Source organism: Centroberyx affinis, unplaced genomic scaffold (genome assembly GCF_046629955.1).
Source record: "Centroberyx affinis isolate AG114_WGS23_722 - 3 ecotype Tasmania unplaced genomic scaffold, CSIRO-AGI_Caff_v1 ptg002373l_1, whole genome shotgun sequence".
In the NCBI taxonomy this organism is placed as follows: Eukaryota; Metazoa; Chordata; class Actinopteri; order Beryciformes; family Berycidae; genus Centroberyx; species Centroberyx affinis.
In genome coordinates, this window is record NW_027280630.1 from 160001 (window position 1) to 178334 (window position 18334).

At 44.8% G+C, this 18334-nt stretch overlaps 1 protein-coding gene across 1 annotated transcript in view; it reads left to right on the forward strand.

The window, feature by feature from the left end:
* Window positions 1–18334, forward strand: part of agbl4 (AGBL carboxypeptidase 4) — a gene marked incomplete at its 5' end in the record, with an annotated part of 154662 nt that overhangs the window by 130885 nt on the left and 5443 nt on the right. Inside the window, 3 exons of the mRNA XM_071533506.1 lie at window positions 1–89; window positions 10712–10864; window positions 15319–15481. The exon at window positions 1–89 is cut by the window's left edge and continues 23 nt beyond it. Of these exons, the coding sequence (XP_071389607.1) occupies window positions 1–89; window positions 10712–10864; window positions 15319–15481 (405 nt within the window). The remainder of the gene's footprint in view (window positions 90–10711; window positions 10865–15318; window positions 15482–18334) is intronic.

An 18334-nucleotide genomic window follows, 5' to 3' on the forward strand; every position in this document is an offset into this window, starting at 1 on the left:
TGAACCGTCACTGGCAGGACCCCTCTCCCTGGGCCCACCCCACGCTGCACGCTGTCAAACAACTCATAGTGCAGATGAGCCAAGACCCGGTGAGCAACCACACACACACACACACACACACACACACACACACACACACACACACACACACACTCCTTATTACCTTGGAATCTCTCAACTTCTCTGTGCTGTGCTCAACACTCCCTCACTAGATACACAGTAAAGCCTACTGGTCCGAGCCGGTTTTCTCCCTCCCTGCTTGATTCAGCATGTTCCTCTATGTTTGCTCTATGCTCTATGTTTAGGGAGCGTGCACTGGGGGCATTAATAGGCTAGTCAGCACCTCTAGAATGTCAGCCCAGCTCTCCTGGCCATTCGAAACATATTACAGCAGCAAGTCTGTATGCTGTAACTCTCTAACTCTACTGTAACTTTTTTTTTTTTCCTCTCTACTTTTAGTCTTTCACTCAGAAGAAACGCTGGAGGTGGGCTGGGGCTTTTTCTCTTTTGTTCCTGATGTTAATTATAAGCGGAGCGGCAGGTTGGTGGGATTACTGAAGGTCAGCGTGTGTCCTGGGAATACTCTGCCCTTTTGTACACTCCTCTAATCCTGATAAGAGAGGGAGCGGGCCGGGGCGGGATGCGGGGCGGGCCGGAGTCGGGGCGAAGCGCGGGGCTGGCATCGGGCAGATTAACCTTTTCCCCCGGCACTGACACGCTGATCGATAGACTCTGTCATGGCAGGGTGATCCACTCATGCCTGTCTTACACACACACACTCAGAACGAAGACACACACCCACACACACACACACACACACATCCTGGACAAACACGCACAGACACACACCCACATACAGACACTTGATTGCACAAATACAGTACTGTAGCAATGCACAGACTATCACACTATCAGTACTACATTTGCATACATATGCATTCACCCTCGTACTCACTTGAATTCCCACCAGCTGTTCCCATCACTTTGCATTGTGTTCTAGCTCAGTGTGAATGGCTGTAGCCCAATAAGAGCACCCAGTACCACCACAGTGGAATTCTGCTTTCTCTGGCTGGGTGATGCAGTAGCCCCTAGTCAGCGCAATAATGGACCTTATGTCTCCTAAGTCCACCCCTGCCGGTCAGACCCCTTCCATTCCCCTCTCTGTTCATACCCATCACATCAGCTGTGGAGCCGCCAGTCCCCCCCCAGCCCCCGCCCCACCCCTCCATCCTCCTGCACCCCCCTCGTCCCTGATGACTGCCTTCAGCCCTGCAGAGTTAATTTGGAGGCTTGGGCAACCTCTCTTTCTCTGTCTCTGTCTCTGTCTCTCTCTCTCTCTCTCTCACCACAGCCAGTTAATCCCATCAGACACACCACTCATGTCTGGGGCTCCCAGATGCCAGTTTCAATGCCAGCTCCGTAGCCAGGAGGCCGCTGTGCCGCTGCCCTCCGTGCCGCTGCCCTCCGTTCATGCCCGTCTCACACAGCGGGCATGGAGTCTAATGAGGCTAGCAGGGATGGAGGGCATCATTGGAGGACTCCATTAGCAGGAGATCAGCAGCAGCAACAGCAGCGCAGCGGGGCTAAGCTAGCAGTAGGGCCGTGCTAGCATGTGCTCTATTTACTAGCTGCTAACTACTTGGTCATTTGTTTAAATTTAACAAGGTTGGAGACTGAGAGGGAGTGATAGTGGGCAGGCAATATTAATTTACCCTGAAATTTTCCCTAAAAGCTAGAATTAACAGGGGGGTGCATTTCATAACTTCAGCTAATAAGGGGGATGCTATTCCTCTTCACCCCACCTCAAATCCCCCCCTACTGCTAACTAATGATGCAAGCAAGGAGCTGGAGTAGACAGTGACAGTAGTGTTATGCCATAGTATGAGTATGCTTACAGTGGAGCTGTGCTAACATTGGCTGCGTTTTTTAGCCCTTGCCCCTTGTTGCTAATGAGGCTGGGGCGGTTTGTAGGGACAACATTACCAGCATTGTGACACTGTTACTAACTGTTGCAACAGCAGTCTGTCACGGCAATTATGCTACTCAGTGTTAACATGCAATAGTCAATAAGTAAATACAATGTACAGGCCTTCACATCAAAACAGTAGCAGCAGCATCAACAGCGAGGATAATGCCAGTGTTACTGTATCAGTCCAACCAGTGTGTGACACCATGTCCATTAGTGTAGCTGAGATGAGCTCAGAGATGATTTCAGAGGAAAAGCCCATCAGTCTGCTCTAGGGTTGCAAACTTTAACAAAGGGTGGCAGGGATGTACATGAGAATGTCATATGGTCCATCACTTACAGTTTGAGTTTATGGAAACTGCTGAATTCATAACATGAACAACTCTCTCCCAACGCTAGAAACAAGAGAACTATGACCTGACATTGGAAACTCTGAACTATGACTATGACATTAGAAAATACAATACAATTTGTAGTTGACTTCCCCTGTGGACTATCACAAAGCTTTAAGGAAAATCCTGGTGTTATTGAGTTTTTTTTGGCCATCTCCATTATTTCTTTACTACTTTAGATCCCCACAGTTCAATGCATAAGGCATCATAATTCAAAGTCACATTGCCCTCCGCTGCACAAAGGACCCCATTCAGTTTGAAACCCCATCAACCATTCTTCTGACAGACACCCTCGTCACTCCGAAACAATTCTCCATCATTGTGAATTCAGCGGCGCTCCCTTTCTGCAGGGAAATAGCTTCCTTGTTCTATTCAGGCAGTAACTTCAATAACTGGCAGCGAGTTCCCAGACAAGTGCCATTTAAATCAAAGCAGCAGGAGCAATATACACTGCATTGGAATTGATGGCTGGAAACTTTTATTTGACAAATATTTGTGTATAAACTGAACACTACTCAGCAAGTCGGCACTTACAACCCCTGTCCTAAACAGGAAATGATGTTTCAAAATACGTGACTTAAAGGGATCTTGCACTTAAATTGTCATTTCAAAGCCATACAATGTGAAATGGGCTGTGGATAATGTAAAAGAAAGGTGTGATCAAGTAAATGAATGACGAACATTGGTATTTTCTTTTAAGCTGTCTGTAAACTTCTCAGTTACACTTCCTCTCAGTCCATCTGAAGGCAAGAGCACTCAAACTGTTTCAGAAAATTCCATCATTTACCATCCGCAGCTGAACATTGGTCAGCGGGGAAAATGGCTGAAAGAATCAGCGATGCAAGGAGCTATAATCTGTTCCCAAGCTACCCTGTTGTTTGTTTTGAAAAGAGAAGGAGAGGGGGGGGGGGGGGGGGAGAAAGAGACCAAAGAAACAAATGGACCCATCTCCGTCCTAAAGCGTTGCTTTTCCAGCTCATTTATCAAGAGCAGAAGAAGAATTCTTTTTGATTGGCTGATTACCAGAAGCATTCATCACTGGCCGACGTATCCCCACCAATCTGACACTGCCATTTTGGATAATTTGTTAAGGATGACAAAGAGGCCACTGCTGCCTTGGCTCCTTTCTGACCTTTTTAATATTAGAAAATTAATTTTCTATCTGAAACAAATGTATTAGGTCCTGTCACACCACCTAGATGAATTTTGCACCTTGAAATCCTCCCCTGTGCCCTCCCTCTATAACATTTCTCCTCTATCTCTCTCTCTCTCTCTCTCTCTCTCTCTCTCTCTCTTTCTTTCTCTTTCTCTCTCTCTCTTCTCTCTCTCTCTCTCTCTCTCTCCCTTTGTTCAATGGTCAGATTTGCCCTATCTGGGGAAACTAAGGTTCTCTCTCTCTCTCTCTCTCTCTCTCTCTCTCTGTCGGCGAGTCTTTCTCTCTTCCTCTCTCTCTCCCTCCTCTCTCCCCTCTCTATGTCTGTTGAAATGTCCTCTGGTGTCAGCCAACCATTTCTGATCCATTTCTGAGATTTACGGCCAATTTGTCCCCATCATCCCTCCGTCGTTTCAATCCCTCCATCGTCCCTCTCTTTATTCTCCCTCAGTTGGAAGCTGAATTGTCTGCTTTTCACAGGAAGAGACGGATGAAGCTCTCACACTCGGGCAATCTTCACACTCTTCTCAACTCAGTTTACGGGCTTTTACTTTATCTTCTTTTTTTTTTTTTACATAATATTGAATATCATTTGTTCAATACCTTTGCTCTCTGTTTAATACCTCCTCTCCTCTCACCTCCCTGCTCTCTTCTATCGTCTCTGATCGCCTCCTCCTCCTCTCTTCACATCTCACCTCCCCTCTCCTCTCCTCTCCTTCCCCTGCTCTCCTGGCAGGCCCTCCCAGCAGATGTGGCAGCTTATGAGGCACTAACAGGCCCGAAGCAGAGGGCTGCCTGCGCCCGTTCAGCCTGATTACAAGTCACCTCTGTGTTCATAAACAGACAAATACCTCCATCAATTTGAGCATGGTACACACACACAGAGAGGGAGAGAGAGAGAGAGGGGGAGAGAGAGAGAGAGAAACAGACAGACAAAGACAGACGGAGAGAGAGTTTTGTGTCATTTACTCTCGTCCATGCAGCAGGTCATGCCATCTGCCATGTTCTGTCACTGCTACATCATTGGAGGGTCACCGACCGCGCCCCCCGTGACCTGAATTAGCTTCTCTAGCTAATGGAATGTCTGGGCTGCAGCTTTACTGTCTAAGAGCATTAGTGGTATGAAAGCTTTTTCTACCTTTTCCTTTTTTTTTTTTTTTATGTAGGGAAGGTTGACTAGGTATGTATGCGTCACGCTCACACAACTCCACAAATTCACACCTGGGAGCCGCTCCACTGGAATAACTGATGGGTAAAGTGCCTTGCTCAAGGGCACTCCACCTGCAGTGTTGGGGGTAACTGTAAAGTGTTGGAGTACTCAGATTACTTTTTTGTGGTAACGGGTCACTTAACACAGTGACTCTCAACCTTTTTCATATCAAGGACCCTAATTTAGTCCACATTAGAGCCACGGACCCCCATTTGATGAGATTTTGTCTCTTGGAGACAAATAATCTCTTTATTATTTAACGTGATTTTGCATACATGAACAATATCGTGATATATATTGATATCGAGAAAAATCCTTATGATTATCATGATATTGATTTCAACCATATCGCCCAGCCCTATTAGATATGATTTTGTCCAGAATTCCATGACCATCTGTATTGTGGGTAGATAGATAACAGTGAAACTATGATCAAAACATACTACATGTACACATACTTCTACATTCTCTAATTGTGTTAAGTTCTTGTAAATGAAATAATGCTGAAGTTTAACAATTCATTACTTTGCTGGGGACCCCCTGGAACCCCGTCAAGGACCCCTGGTGGTCCCCGGACCCCACGTTGAGAACCACTGACTTAACACATTCGTTTTTCACTGGATGTGAACAGCTGTTAGTTACTTTCTCAAACTTGCGCTTTTATTTTCCTTTCAAATGGTTACACTTTTAAAGTGTTGCGCTACATAATGTTATTAAAGCAGACTACAGTAGGACTGCAGTAGGCTGCGTTTGGTGCGTGGTGGAGTCTTGTACGCTCTGACTAGCTTTCAGAATGAACATCTTAAGAACTTGGAAACTTTGAACTGACCGAAGAAAAGGATGAGGACAGTATTGTTAACTGTAATCTTATCTTTCACTATCTTATTGAAGATTTGAATTGAAAGCACTTGCCACTGTGTTGTGAGCGCCATCTGCTGTTTATTTTGAGACCAGACGTGATAAATGAAAGCTACCTTACCTTTAAAAGGTTGATGTTTTCTGTAGGTAAGAGTTGATTGTGTACTCAGTGATGATTTCTATACAATAAGAGTGAGGAAATCAACAGAAGATGGATATTAAAGGCATAGTTTTAAGTGGGTAACTTGAAAGTACTCTGAGTTACTTTTAATAAAGACTAACTTAGTAAAGTAGTAAAACTAGTTACTATTTAGGTCAAGTAACAAAGTAACTAGTTAGTTTCAAAAGTAACGTTCCTCAACACTGTTCACCCGCTGAGGGAAATGAGAGGTTTTCTGTCTTTCACTGGCCAGATTTTCCTAACTGGCTCGAGGTTTGAGCTGGCATCCCTCCAATCACAGGCCTGCTTTTCCAACCTCTGGTTATCGCTGCCCAGTGCCAAGTTGTACCATGTGCACATGGAGAAACCCCACCTGCAGTGTGCAATACATTTCATTCTTCCCACAAGTGTTCTGCGCAATATGTTAATGAGGGATATTAAGATTTACATTAAGTTCAACTTTCTTCTCCTGAACAAGCAGCAGTTTCTCTTCTCCTCTAAAGGTATACTGCTGATGCCAAGAGCTTTATTCAGGAGCTTGTAATCCTGCTTCAATCAGCTCCTTTTCCTCATCGTGTAAAGATAAGCCCGGCATTTACGGCCCTTAACGCACCCCCACCACCCCCCACCCCCCACCACCCGTCTCTAATTAATATGCAGCAGATAAGTACTTGTCTGACAAAATTCATTCGTTTGACCTTCTAGGTTTTACACTAAACTGTCTGCGGCCGCTGCCAGTTCACCACAAGTTGAGAGAGTTCCTCGAGTTTCTAGAACGAGATGGGGCTTTTGTTTCTCTCTGAGAGGTTTAATTTGGACAGCTCTCTCTCTCTCTCTGTTTCTCTCTCTCACTCTCTCTCAAATTGTCTTCTGACTTTCATTCAGCGGTCTCCTTTTCTTAATTGCCCCTAATTGCTTAATTACAATTTCAAATGAACAATCCTGGAGGTCAGAGCGGGTTGTTAATTGAAGCATCAATCACAGTGGTGGGGCCTTCAGACCCGTCTCCGTTTGATTGACAGGGCATTAACTGACTGTTGTAGTGGGCCTGAGCTTGACATTGTTGGGCTGCATGGCTGTTACCACTGTTACTGCTACTCCTCTACTGTCCTTCACATGATGCTGTGGTGGAGAAACCTTCTGGGTTACAATCAGGACAGGACTGGAGGGTTGGAGCCATTCATGAATTAAACTGAGAATGAATGGTAAATTCCCATTCAGTTCCTAGAGTTGGAGGTGGAATTGGAATTGCACCCAGCTTTAAGGAAACAGAATTGGAATTGAATTGGAATGACAGGAAACAGAATTGAATTCCATTAAATTCCATGAAATTCCACTTCTAAGAGAGTTTGTCTTGACATGCTACACATTATAAATCAAACTTATGAATCAAATACAAGAGAAATAAACAAATCAAATACATTCAACTATAATGTATGTGTTACAATTACACATTGTGCATCAAATACCACCTGAAAGGTACCTTTAACATTTTATGATAGTTTCACAGAATTTCATTGAATTAAATTGAACATTCAATAATTCCAATTCCACTTCCTCAGTGGAATTGGAATTGATGAGTTCATTCATGAACTGACCTCAATCCTGCTGGATTTAGCTTGAATTGAATTGAATTGAATTGAATTGAATTGAATGAATTGAATTGAATTGAACTGAATTGAATGAATTGAATTGAATTGAATTGAATTGAATTGAACTGAATTCGATTGAATTGAACTGAACTGAACTGAACTGGATTCAACTCCTTCTTTCTGTGTGGAGTTCCTCCAGGTGTTCCCATTTCCTCCAGCTTTCCAAAGATATGCTGGTCAGGTGGCCTGGACACTCTAAATTGCCCCTAGGTATGAATGTGGCTGTCTGTCTCCCTGTATTAGCCCTGCAGTGGACTGGCAGCCTGTCTACCACCCAGTGCATGCTGGGAAAAGCTCCAGCTTCCCATGACCCTGAACAGGAATAAATGGGTAAAGAAAATCACTAAATGAATTGAAGTAAATTGGGATAATCCATGGAGCACATCTGGATTTGTAGATATGTTACTTTTCGATGGGCAACGTTTTGATCCACCAAAAGGCGTTGCTGCAGTTCTGCTCACCGACCAGATGGACAAAGTCACCTCACGAGGGTGGGATTCCAAGTGAGCATGTAACAGCCACTTAACCTCTGTGCTGCACTCAGTCTGCCACTTTCTCTCTCTCACCTCTCTTGTCACCCATCCTCCTGCTTCCTCCTACTGTGTCTCCACCTCCTTTCATTCTTCTCCCTCCCCCGGCCTCCACCTCCTCCGCCTCCTCCAGAAGGGAGAGACCCAGGTGATTATTAGGCTGGTTTCCCTCGTCTACGCCCTGGCTGGAACTCCTTCCACCCTCCACCGCCTAATGGAACTGGCTCTACCTTTCTCTTTGTCTCTCTCTACCCTCTCTCTCTCTCTCTCTCTCTCTCTCTCTCTCTCTCTCTCTCTTTCTCTCTCTCCCTCTCTCTGTGCCTCTCTCTCTATATTTCTCTCTCTGTCTACCCCCCACCACCTTCACCGCTCCGTTGGCTGCGTTTAGCTTTTTCCCCTCTCGCTCTTTTTTTGTTTTTCTGTTGTTTCCCCCCTCCCCCCACCTCCCTCCCTCCCTCCCTCCCTCCCTCCTCCACCTCGTCCTCCTCCTCCACCCTCCTCCTGCTGCTTCTCCTCTCCTCTGGGGTTCCATCCATCAGGTTTGTCGGGGGCTGCTAGCGGCCGACTCCCAGCCACCATATTTCACCGCCAGCCAGCCGAGCAGCTGACAGCACAGCCACCGCCAGGAAATTGCTTTGGCTGTGAGCTGGAATTTCAAACACAGGCACACTGCGTCGCCTGGGCCGCCTGAGCACCGCTTCTCTCTCTCTCTCTCTCTCTCTCTCTCTCTCTCTCTCTCTCTGTGTTTCTCCCTCTCTCTCTCTCTCCCGCTCTCTCTGTCTTTGTTTGTCTTTTTCTCTCTCTCTCTGTTAAATTGTGTCTCTCTCCCTCTCTCTCTCTCTCTGTCTGTTTCTGTATGTTTCGTTCTCTCTCTCTCACATACACATAGTTCTATGTCTCTCTCTCTCTCTCTCTCTCTCTCTCTCTCTCTCTCTCTCTCTCTCTCTCTCTCTCTTTCTTTCTCTGTGTTTGTTTTTATGTCTTGTTTCCTCTCTCGCTCTCTCTGTGTCTCCCTCTTATCATGTTTGTCTGTGTGTCTCTCGTCCTTGCTCTCTTCTTTCGATCTCTCTCTCTCTCTTTCTCTCTCTCTCTCTCCTGTCTGATTGTCTCTTTGTTTCGTTCTCTCTCTCTCACACACTCACAGGGTTCCATCTCTCTCTCTCTCTCTCTCTCTCTCTCTCACACACACACACACACACACACACACACACACACACACAAACACACACACATAGTTGTCTCTGTCTTTTTTCTGTCCTTCCCTCTCTCCTCTCTCTCCCTCTCCCCCCTTCTTCTCCGACTATCTCTCCATTCTTCCTCCCTCCTCTCTCGACTCCTCTTTACGACCCACAGGGAACAAGGTGTGGTGCTGAATGTGTAATGAGTGGAGGAGAGAGAGAGAGAGAGAGAGAGAGAGAGAGAAAGAGAGAGTGGGAAGGAGATAAAGAGAGAGAAGAAGAGGGACGGATAAGAGCAGGAGAAGGAGAAATGAGTGATAAGAGAGTGAGAGAAGGGGAGAGGAAGGAGGGTGGTCGGTGCTGTTGCAGAGTTGAGGGTTAGAATAAGTGTGTGTGTGTGTGTGTGTGTGTGTGTGTGTGTGTGTTCTTGTACTTCTATCTTTGTGAGAACCAGTTTGAGTTTTAGACCTTCAGACTGAGGATGTTTTTTTTGTCATTTTGGCTGGTCCACATGTCTTGGAAGAGCTAGTTTAGATTTAGGACTTGGGTTTGGGGTTAAAGGAATTGGGAGGCCCATTAGTCAACTACCTGATAAGTGATGAGAACACTGACACATAAATCATACATGTGTCCCCGGTAGATCCTTTGCTCCGGTGCTCCATGCTAACACTTTAGCACACACTATGTTGAGTGATAGTAGGTAGCCTATGTTGAGTGATAGTAGGTAGCATTATCTCAAAAGTGAGAAAATGACATGTAGGAACTCCAAAGCTAAATATTAAGTAGTTGTAAATGATATGTGGCTAATTCTGGCAGTTTTGTGTAGGAGATTGATACAACTTATTCAAAATATAATATTAAAGCAACATACTGTTAAATTCCATGGACTACTTTCCCTATTTCAATTGAAAATGAACATGGAGGGAGACTGTGTATGTAAAAATCACTTTACAGCTGATGAATACGTGGTTGTTCACCTAAAATAGTTTCAAAGAATTAAACATTAGCTGTATTGAGTAGATATTGCATTTTGAAAAATGTCCTCACATGTATAGTAAGACAAAGCTCTGTGTGTGTGTGTGTGTGTGTGTGTGTGTGTGTGTGTAGACAGAGCGAGATAAGAGCATCAGGCAAGAGAAACAGGTCTTATCAAGCCCATGTTACACGGTGTATACTGGAGAGAGAAGACATTACACACTCAATATAAAGTCAGTATTAACTTGATGAAGTACTATAGGGTATGTAATAAAATCTGTGACATCCACATCCATGTGTGTCCTTCCATACAGGACCTGACAGTCTGACTGAAGTTGGTGTGTGGGATTGTGGGTGGCTGCTTTCAGGTTGTGAGCCTGTTGTGAGTCGGCGGCGTCTAGAGAGTTGGTATTCGTCCCATGGGTGAAAGCCTCTCCCCAGCTCGGCCTCCTGGGAGCTGGAGCCAAGAGAGAGGCCTTCCCTTATTCCCAGAGGAGCAGCTCCATGTGCGGACGATTGTTCACACACACAGAGAAATATCCTACTTCCCCACTAACCTGCTGTATTTCATCTTCTCTCTGTGTCTCTGTGTCTCTTTCTCTCTCCCTCCCTCTCTCCCCCTCTTTCCCTCCATCAGAGGGTGAGTTTGGAGTTCTACATCGATGTCCATGCCCACTCCACCATGCTGAACGGCTTCATGTACGGCAATGTGTTCGAGGAGGAGGAGCGGGTCCAGAGACAGGCTGTCTTCCCCAGACTGCTGTGCCAAAACGCACCAGACTTCTCCTTTGTAAGTCACATGAACACACACACACACACACACACACACACACGCGCACACAAGTAGAGAGGCAGGCTTGTGAGCAGAATGTTGCCCGCTTGAATCCCCAGGCGGGCTAGGAAAAAAAAATGGAAAATGAGAAGCTGGAAAGTGAATGAGAAATAGTCCTTTCCCTCAGCAGCTCCTGCCGAGGTGCCCTTCAGCGAGCCACTTAAAGGACAATTCCAGCGTGATTTGAGTTTTTGCTCATTTTTTACATTTTCCATCCCTTTAATGTTAATTGTGACAGTTTTTACATGCATGCGCCATGATTAAAGATATTTTTGAATTCGTTTTAAATCAGCCATACCTCTCAGGCTCATTCACTCCAAATGGAAGAGAAAACAACTGGTGACTTCGGTCGATAGAGGTAATCCATCACTGTGCCAAGAGGCCACCAATCACATTTTGCAAGGTTGCATGAGATGCATCAGATAATATTAGGCTGTAAACTTTTACATTTTGAAATAAATTCTGTTAATATGAATGCATGCATTCAGGAATCCAGTCTCTGCTCGTAAACAAGAACAGACAAAGATACCGCTTCCGGGTCACTACATGTCCAATTTCTGCGTTTTCATGGCCACAATAAATTTTAATCCAACAGCTAATATTCTCTGTGGTTACGTTAGGGCCCGCCTTCTGTCAGTCACAACCCATTCAAGCCAACAGACAAACCAAAGGAAGACGCTCCACAGGCCATAGTCTGTAAAATTAATTAAATAGAAAATATAGCTAGATTCTGCACAATTACGGCTTAAAATTAGCACCCTCTTTATACTGGGAGTACGTAGTATTTAGACAGCATTTAAAATATTCAAAATTCAAAATATTTACGTTGAAAAACAATTAAGACGAGGGAGAAATAGAAAATATATCATAAAAGCACTGAAAATCAGTCTACAGTGATGTAAAACAGTAAAGAAATGCAGGAAATTAGCAAGAAATCCAATAACACTGCAATTTTCCTTTAACTGCCAACTGCTGCGCTGCTCAGAGGCAAACAGTGGAAGACTGCGGTTGTACTGGGAAGCTTCCAGTTGTGAATGTGTGTAACTGTGTGAACGCTGAAGCAGCGTGTTGCTGGAAAAGAGCAGGCGTGCCCAGTCGACTTTCCCAGAATAAATAGAAAAAAATAGCTAAACACACAGAGTACATGCATGCATTCATTAGCATATATACACTAAATATGCTCAGCTTAAACACATATTCACATAAATGACACATGTACCACACACACACACACACACACACACACACACACACAAGAGGGGCAGGGGGGAGCCAGAAGAAAGGAGGTTGTTCCAGCTGTTCACAAAGATTCTGACCAGAATATATAATGAGAGGAGAGAAGAGGGGAGGAGAGGAAATGAGGAGAGTAGGAAAGAGGAGAGGAAAAGAACAGAGTAGGAAAGAGGAGAGAAGAAAACAGCAGAAGAGAGTAAAAGAATGAAGAGTAGAAAAGAGGAGAGGGTAAGATAAGGTGAAACTTTAATAACAATAATAATAATAAAAAATAACCTTTATTTGTATAGCACTTTTCAAAAATTGCTTTACACAGAAATAAAACAATAAAAAAACAATACACACAATAAGCAATGCATAAGTTGAAGTAGTTTAAAAAAAGCAAAAGAACATAGCAGAAGAGAGTCACGTAAACATACGCAAGCAACTTAATTAATTTAAACACTAGAACATGTTAGGTAGAAATTAATGAATAAAAGTATGAAAAGGTGCAGTATGGATTACAGCTTTAAGTGTGCAAAATAGCAATAGTAACAGCAGAAGTACTATACAGTACCAAACAATATGAAATATGTGTGGTATGAAATAAGTTATAAAAATATCAATATGCAATTTATAACAAATGATAGGAAAAATGAGAATATGAATAAAGAGAATATGTGAAATTACAGCATATATACACACATATGATGTGACGAAATGTATTCACATTAACAAGTGTACAGAGGGTCAGAAAAAAGTGTCCAGAGAAATGTATCGATTCATATGAATGTGCATACATACTGTATGTACAGAAGAGAAATAATGCAAGCAAATGCTGTAGAGGTTAATACAGAGCATAGGGGTGCGAATAGTCAACCAGGATATTCTGTATGAACAGTGCAGACGCTCTGCTTCAGCACCCTCTCATTCGGCTGAAGCTGGACCATTTGGACAGGAAGCATTATATAGTCTGAAGGGGAGAGGGATGAGAAGAAAAAAAGTTGAAGAGAGGAGAGGAGTGTAAAGGAATGGAGGAGAGCAGGAGCACTTGGGGAGAAACATCTGGGGGTCCCGATCATCTGATGTGCTGCACCCCCACCCAGCCACAAACATGCACCTTTTTTATACATTATCCAACCTAGCCATTCCCTCCCAGCCTTCTGTCACTTCCGTTGACCTTCATCTCTCGGTGACGGTGACATTTCATAGCAGAGCCACTTACACACATCATAAAGAATAACCTTTATTGCCCATTGACACTCAACGCTAACCTGGATACAGAGACAAGGCAGGCAGGCGGACATCCAGCCACACATGTATGGAAATGTCACTGATTGTCAATGTCTATAGGTTATGCGTTATGCTGGATGGGTAAAATGCTATTGTAAGAGAGTTTGCGTGTTGTGTGTGTGTGTGTGTGTGTGTGTGTGTTGCTTGTGTGACAGCTGGCCCAGGGGTCAGCTCCCTCACTGTGCTTTTGTCCCTCTGCCCATTCAGCACAACCTAAAGCCCAGTACAGCAGCAGCGCAGCACAACACAATCACGCCCAACTCCCACCGGTGGCCGCCAAGTCTGCATTTCAGCAAGGCAACTCTCACTGCAGCAGAGTGGAGTGACATTGAATGGAAACTTTTCCACACTCTTCCCAAGACATCATCATATTTTTGTAGTATAGCTGACATGCTGAAACCAAAAATAGACAGGAAGGTTTTTTTTTTTCCAGCTGTAGCCATTTACAACCAATCTTTGTAATGACATTGTATCAAGTTAATCCATTCGAAAATAAGCTACCCTTCAGAATTTTTCCTGGCTTCTGTAGAGGCTTACCACCGCAAGCTACTGAGAAACAAATCTCTGGAAGTCCATGCATTTTCAATGATTTGGTCTGTAGCAGTCAGAACGCAGAGTTAGGTGAGTTCATCATGGGCTGGGCTTTGCGGAGGGGGATGAAGACTCTCTGAGATAATACTACAACCTTTTGGGGCAAAATTCAGGCTTTTGGAATTCATTATCAAGGCCGGAAGTCACATGAAAAGAAAAGATGTATATGTTATCTTGAATGACAACCAAGAGATCGCATTTTCTTTAAGGTGATCAGAAAAGGCGCTTCACTGGGCTCCTTTAATAAGCAGAGGAAACCATGAACAGCCTGAACAAGTATATAAATATATATATAATTTAGTAATAGCATATATTGTAGAAACACTATTTTGCAGTTATGCTCAAGCACTGTACTATACTAACAAGGAACTATGTTGTGTTTTTAGACAAACAAATCAAAAGTTGTGTTTCCATTCATATTATGATACTTTAATGATCCCCTAGCCCCGATTATGACCCGAATATGACCTGTATACCTTCACTTACAGAGGTCATGGACACCTTGACACCTAGAATTTCTTACAATAAGTTTACTCTTCAGACTTTAGCAGTAGGTGGACAAGGTTTCCTGATAGACATTTTCCAGCATAAGATGCTTTCTGAAATCCTTAAACCCTTTCATGATAGCTGGGTTGCCAGCTGACATATAGTAAATAATCTTGCCTTTGCATGACTTGTTTCTGTTTGCATATCACCGTGCTTCAAAGATGGCAGCGTGCTCTTCTTCTACACCACATTGTTGTACTTCACGCTCGAGTGCGGGCCCATTACTGCCACCTTTGACGTCTGGGGAAAAAACACTTGCTCTCGTCAGCGCCCAGGTGATGAAGTCCGAACAGACGCGCGGACACGACAGTCACTTTGTCACTCCACCAAAGGAGGCAGTAACGGGGCCACTGTGGCATAGAAGGAGATCACGCTGCCATTTTTGAAGTACAATTATATGCAATCTGGAACAAGTCATACAGACCATATGCCACCCAGGTTTAAGGATTGTAGAAAGCATTTTATGTTGGAACATTTTGGTGGGGAACCTTGCCCAGCTACTGCTAAAGTTTGAAAAATAAACTTGTAAGACTTTCTATTGCAGTATCCCTGATACATATAAGCGAATGTATATTCAGGTCATATTTGGGAATGATCCCCATAGGGAAATCCTCTTTTCTCTTGCTCCCCTCCACAGACTCTTCAACAGGCTGGATGCTTGCCGACAGAAGGGCTTGAACCCAAGTCCTCTGGCTGAAGTGGCGTCTCTTTGACCACCAGTCTACCCTGATGCCTCACATGTGGTTGTTTTTCTGTGTACTCCTCTATAGTCCAACACGTCCTTCAACCGGGACGTGGTGAAGGCCGGCACCGGCAGACGCTTCCTTGGCGGTCTCCTTGACGACACGTCCTACTGCTACACCCTGGAGGTGTCCTTCTACAGCTACATGACGGCTGGCAGCACCGCTCCTGTGCCCTACACTGAGGAGACATGTATCCTTCAACACCTGTGTGACCTGTGTGTGTGTGTGTGTGTGTGTGCGTGCGTGTGTGTGTGTGTGCGTGTGTGTGTGTGTGTGTGCGTGTGTGTGTCCAGGCAACAGATAAGGTTCAGTAATGAGTGTGGAGAACAGCAATAATGTTCCATTGTGTACCCAGTGTCTATCTGAGTCTCTCATTTTCTCCTGTCTCTTTTTTATTTCACACACATAGACACACACACACACACACACACACGTGCACACACACACACACATTCACACACACACGCACACACATGCTGTTCCTACAATAACTACCTCTCATTGAAGCTCCAGCCAAGTCACTGGCCTATCGATCTCCTAATCATTGGAGGAGTCATTATTTTAGCATTTGTGTGTGCGCGTGTGTGTGTGTGTGTGTGTGTGTGTGTGTTTCTGTGTGTGTGTGGAGATGTCTCAGGTCATGCATAGCCACTAGAGAGCCATGTTGCTCTTTTGTCGCTCCTTGTTCTGACAGATGCGCAGTGACAGAATAGGGATGTGATAGCTGCATCCATTGATTCCATTTACAAAGGAGAGAGGAGAAAGGGGCGTGTTGGCGCGTGCAGCTCTGTGTGCACACATGTGAGGCTTTTATTGCCATAAACAATGGAACAATGGAACAAAACGATTCTGTTGACTGCACACATGCACACATGCCCACACACACACACACACACGCACACACACGCACACAGTCCACACAGGAACTCAAGGTCACAGGTGCCTTAACAGAGCCAGATGGGGAGAAGTTTTCCTGCAGCTGACCTTCTCAGGGCTGAAGAGCTCCTGAGAGCTGGCCGATGCCGCTCTGATCCTACCGATAGAGTGAGTGAGGAGAGGGAGGAAGAGAGATTTCGAGAGACAGATAAGAACCCTACATATGAAAAGTACGTACTCCTGTGCACATATTCCTCAGGTTGAGGGGAGGGTGGTCACAGACGCAGCCCTAGTGCCCTCTAGTGCCGAGAGCCGGCACCGTCTGCCTTCCACAGATGTGGCTCGATGCATACTCACATTTAAAGTTAGTGACATTCAGTCCAAACCTACACATTGAGCACTGAAGGGAAATCTTCATGGTCATGTTTTAGAATACAGTGTTGATGGAAGTGATACAGACACAAACAAATGTGTATATGTATCTGCTGTGTATTCTGTGAACAATGAGACCTTTTGTCAGGAAAACACACATGCCAGGATAAAATTATTCCCTCTTTTTATTTTTCACTGTTAGACAAAATAAAAAAAGGACATAAACAAATTGATGTATATATTAGAGTGTGGTGTATGCTGTGCGTGTGTGTGTGTGAAAGGCAGAGAAGACAATCATAACCCATGTTGTCTTCTCTCCTCCACCCTCTCATCACTTCATTTATTCTCATAGAGACATGTCAAGTCTTCGCTTCTATACATCACAAGAGTTGTGCGGTGCAAATGTAAATGCAGGCATATGCATGCACACGGCATGCCCACCACATCTGCAAACAAATAGATAGCCTTACATTGAGGAGACAGCTGTCTGGCCGCTATGCTAAACAAACGACACATAACACATTCCGCCCAGTGTTTACGTTTGAGTTTGTGGCAGAGGGTTGAGAGGCGAGATAAGATTGGAGAAGTCAGGTTTCTCTCTTCTTCTGCGCTTTATGTGTGTGTGTGTGTGTGTGTGTGTGTGTGTGTGTCCGTATGACCAAGGGTTTGAGTCACAGTGTGTCTGTGTGCAGGGGAGACGTTTCTTCTGAAGGTGAAATCGGTACAGAACTCTGCTCTGGTGGGAGGACTTGCTTGACCTTCTTTTTGTTTTTGTGGAAAGTGTATGTGTGTGTGTGTATGTGTGTGTGTATATATGGGGGGGAGTGGGGGGAAGGGGGTGGGGTCCACAGGGTGGGCAGGCAGCATGGGGCTCCAGTGTAGAGTGGAGATTGGGGTCAGGCAGGTTGAAGGAACCGACCATGTCGCTTTTTACGCCCCAGTAGTCGGCTCGATGGAGCGTGCAAATCATCAACAGAGACCTTTAGCATCTCAACACCCCCACCTTTCCCACCTGACGCACACACACACACACCTACACACACACACATACACACACACAGCACCCTAAACTAATACATGACAAATAAATAATAACCTGGGCCCCTGAACCCCCCCCCCCCACACACACACACACACACACACACACAAACCTCCCCTACCCTCTCCTCTCTCCTGACTCTCCACTGCTGTGACTTCTAGCCACCAAAATTGAAATCTTAACCTTTCTCACAGCCTAGTCTTTTGTCACAGTGTGGAGGTGCTCAGAAAAGGGTGTAATGCAGTGTATGTGTGTGTGTGTGTGTGTGTGTGTGTTTTCTCTCCTGTCCCTTCCTTTCCATTCCTGTTCTACTGTCTCCTCTCCTCTCCTCTCCTCTCCTCTTCTCTCCTCTGCTTTCCTCTCCTCTCCTCTATTATGTCCTTTCCCCCTCTTTCATCTCATCACCCAGAACATAAAGGCTCATTATATCATCTAGTCAAGCTGAGAATCCTCTTCTCTGAAACAGCTGGAACAACCTCTATCCTGTCTGTGTCTTCTCTCTGTCCTCTAATCATTTAACACCTATGTGTGTGTGTGTGTGTGTGTGTGCGTGTGTGTGTGTGCATGTGTGTGTGTGTGTGTGTGTGTGTGTGTGTGTGTGTGTGTGCGCGTGTGTGCGTGCGTGTGTGTGTGTGTGTGTGTGTGTTCTGCACTTTTGTGTGCACATTCCCACTCCCACTTCTCTCAGACTGTGTGCTTACATATATAAAGTTTGCTGCAACAAAGTAAATTCAAGTCTCCATGACATCTCACCTC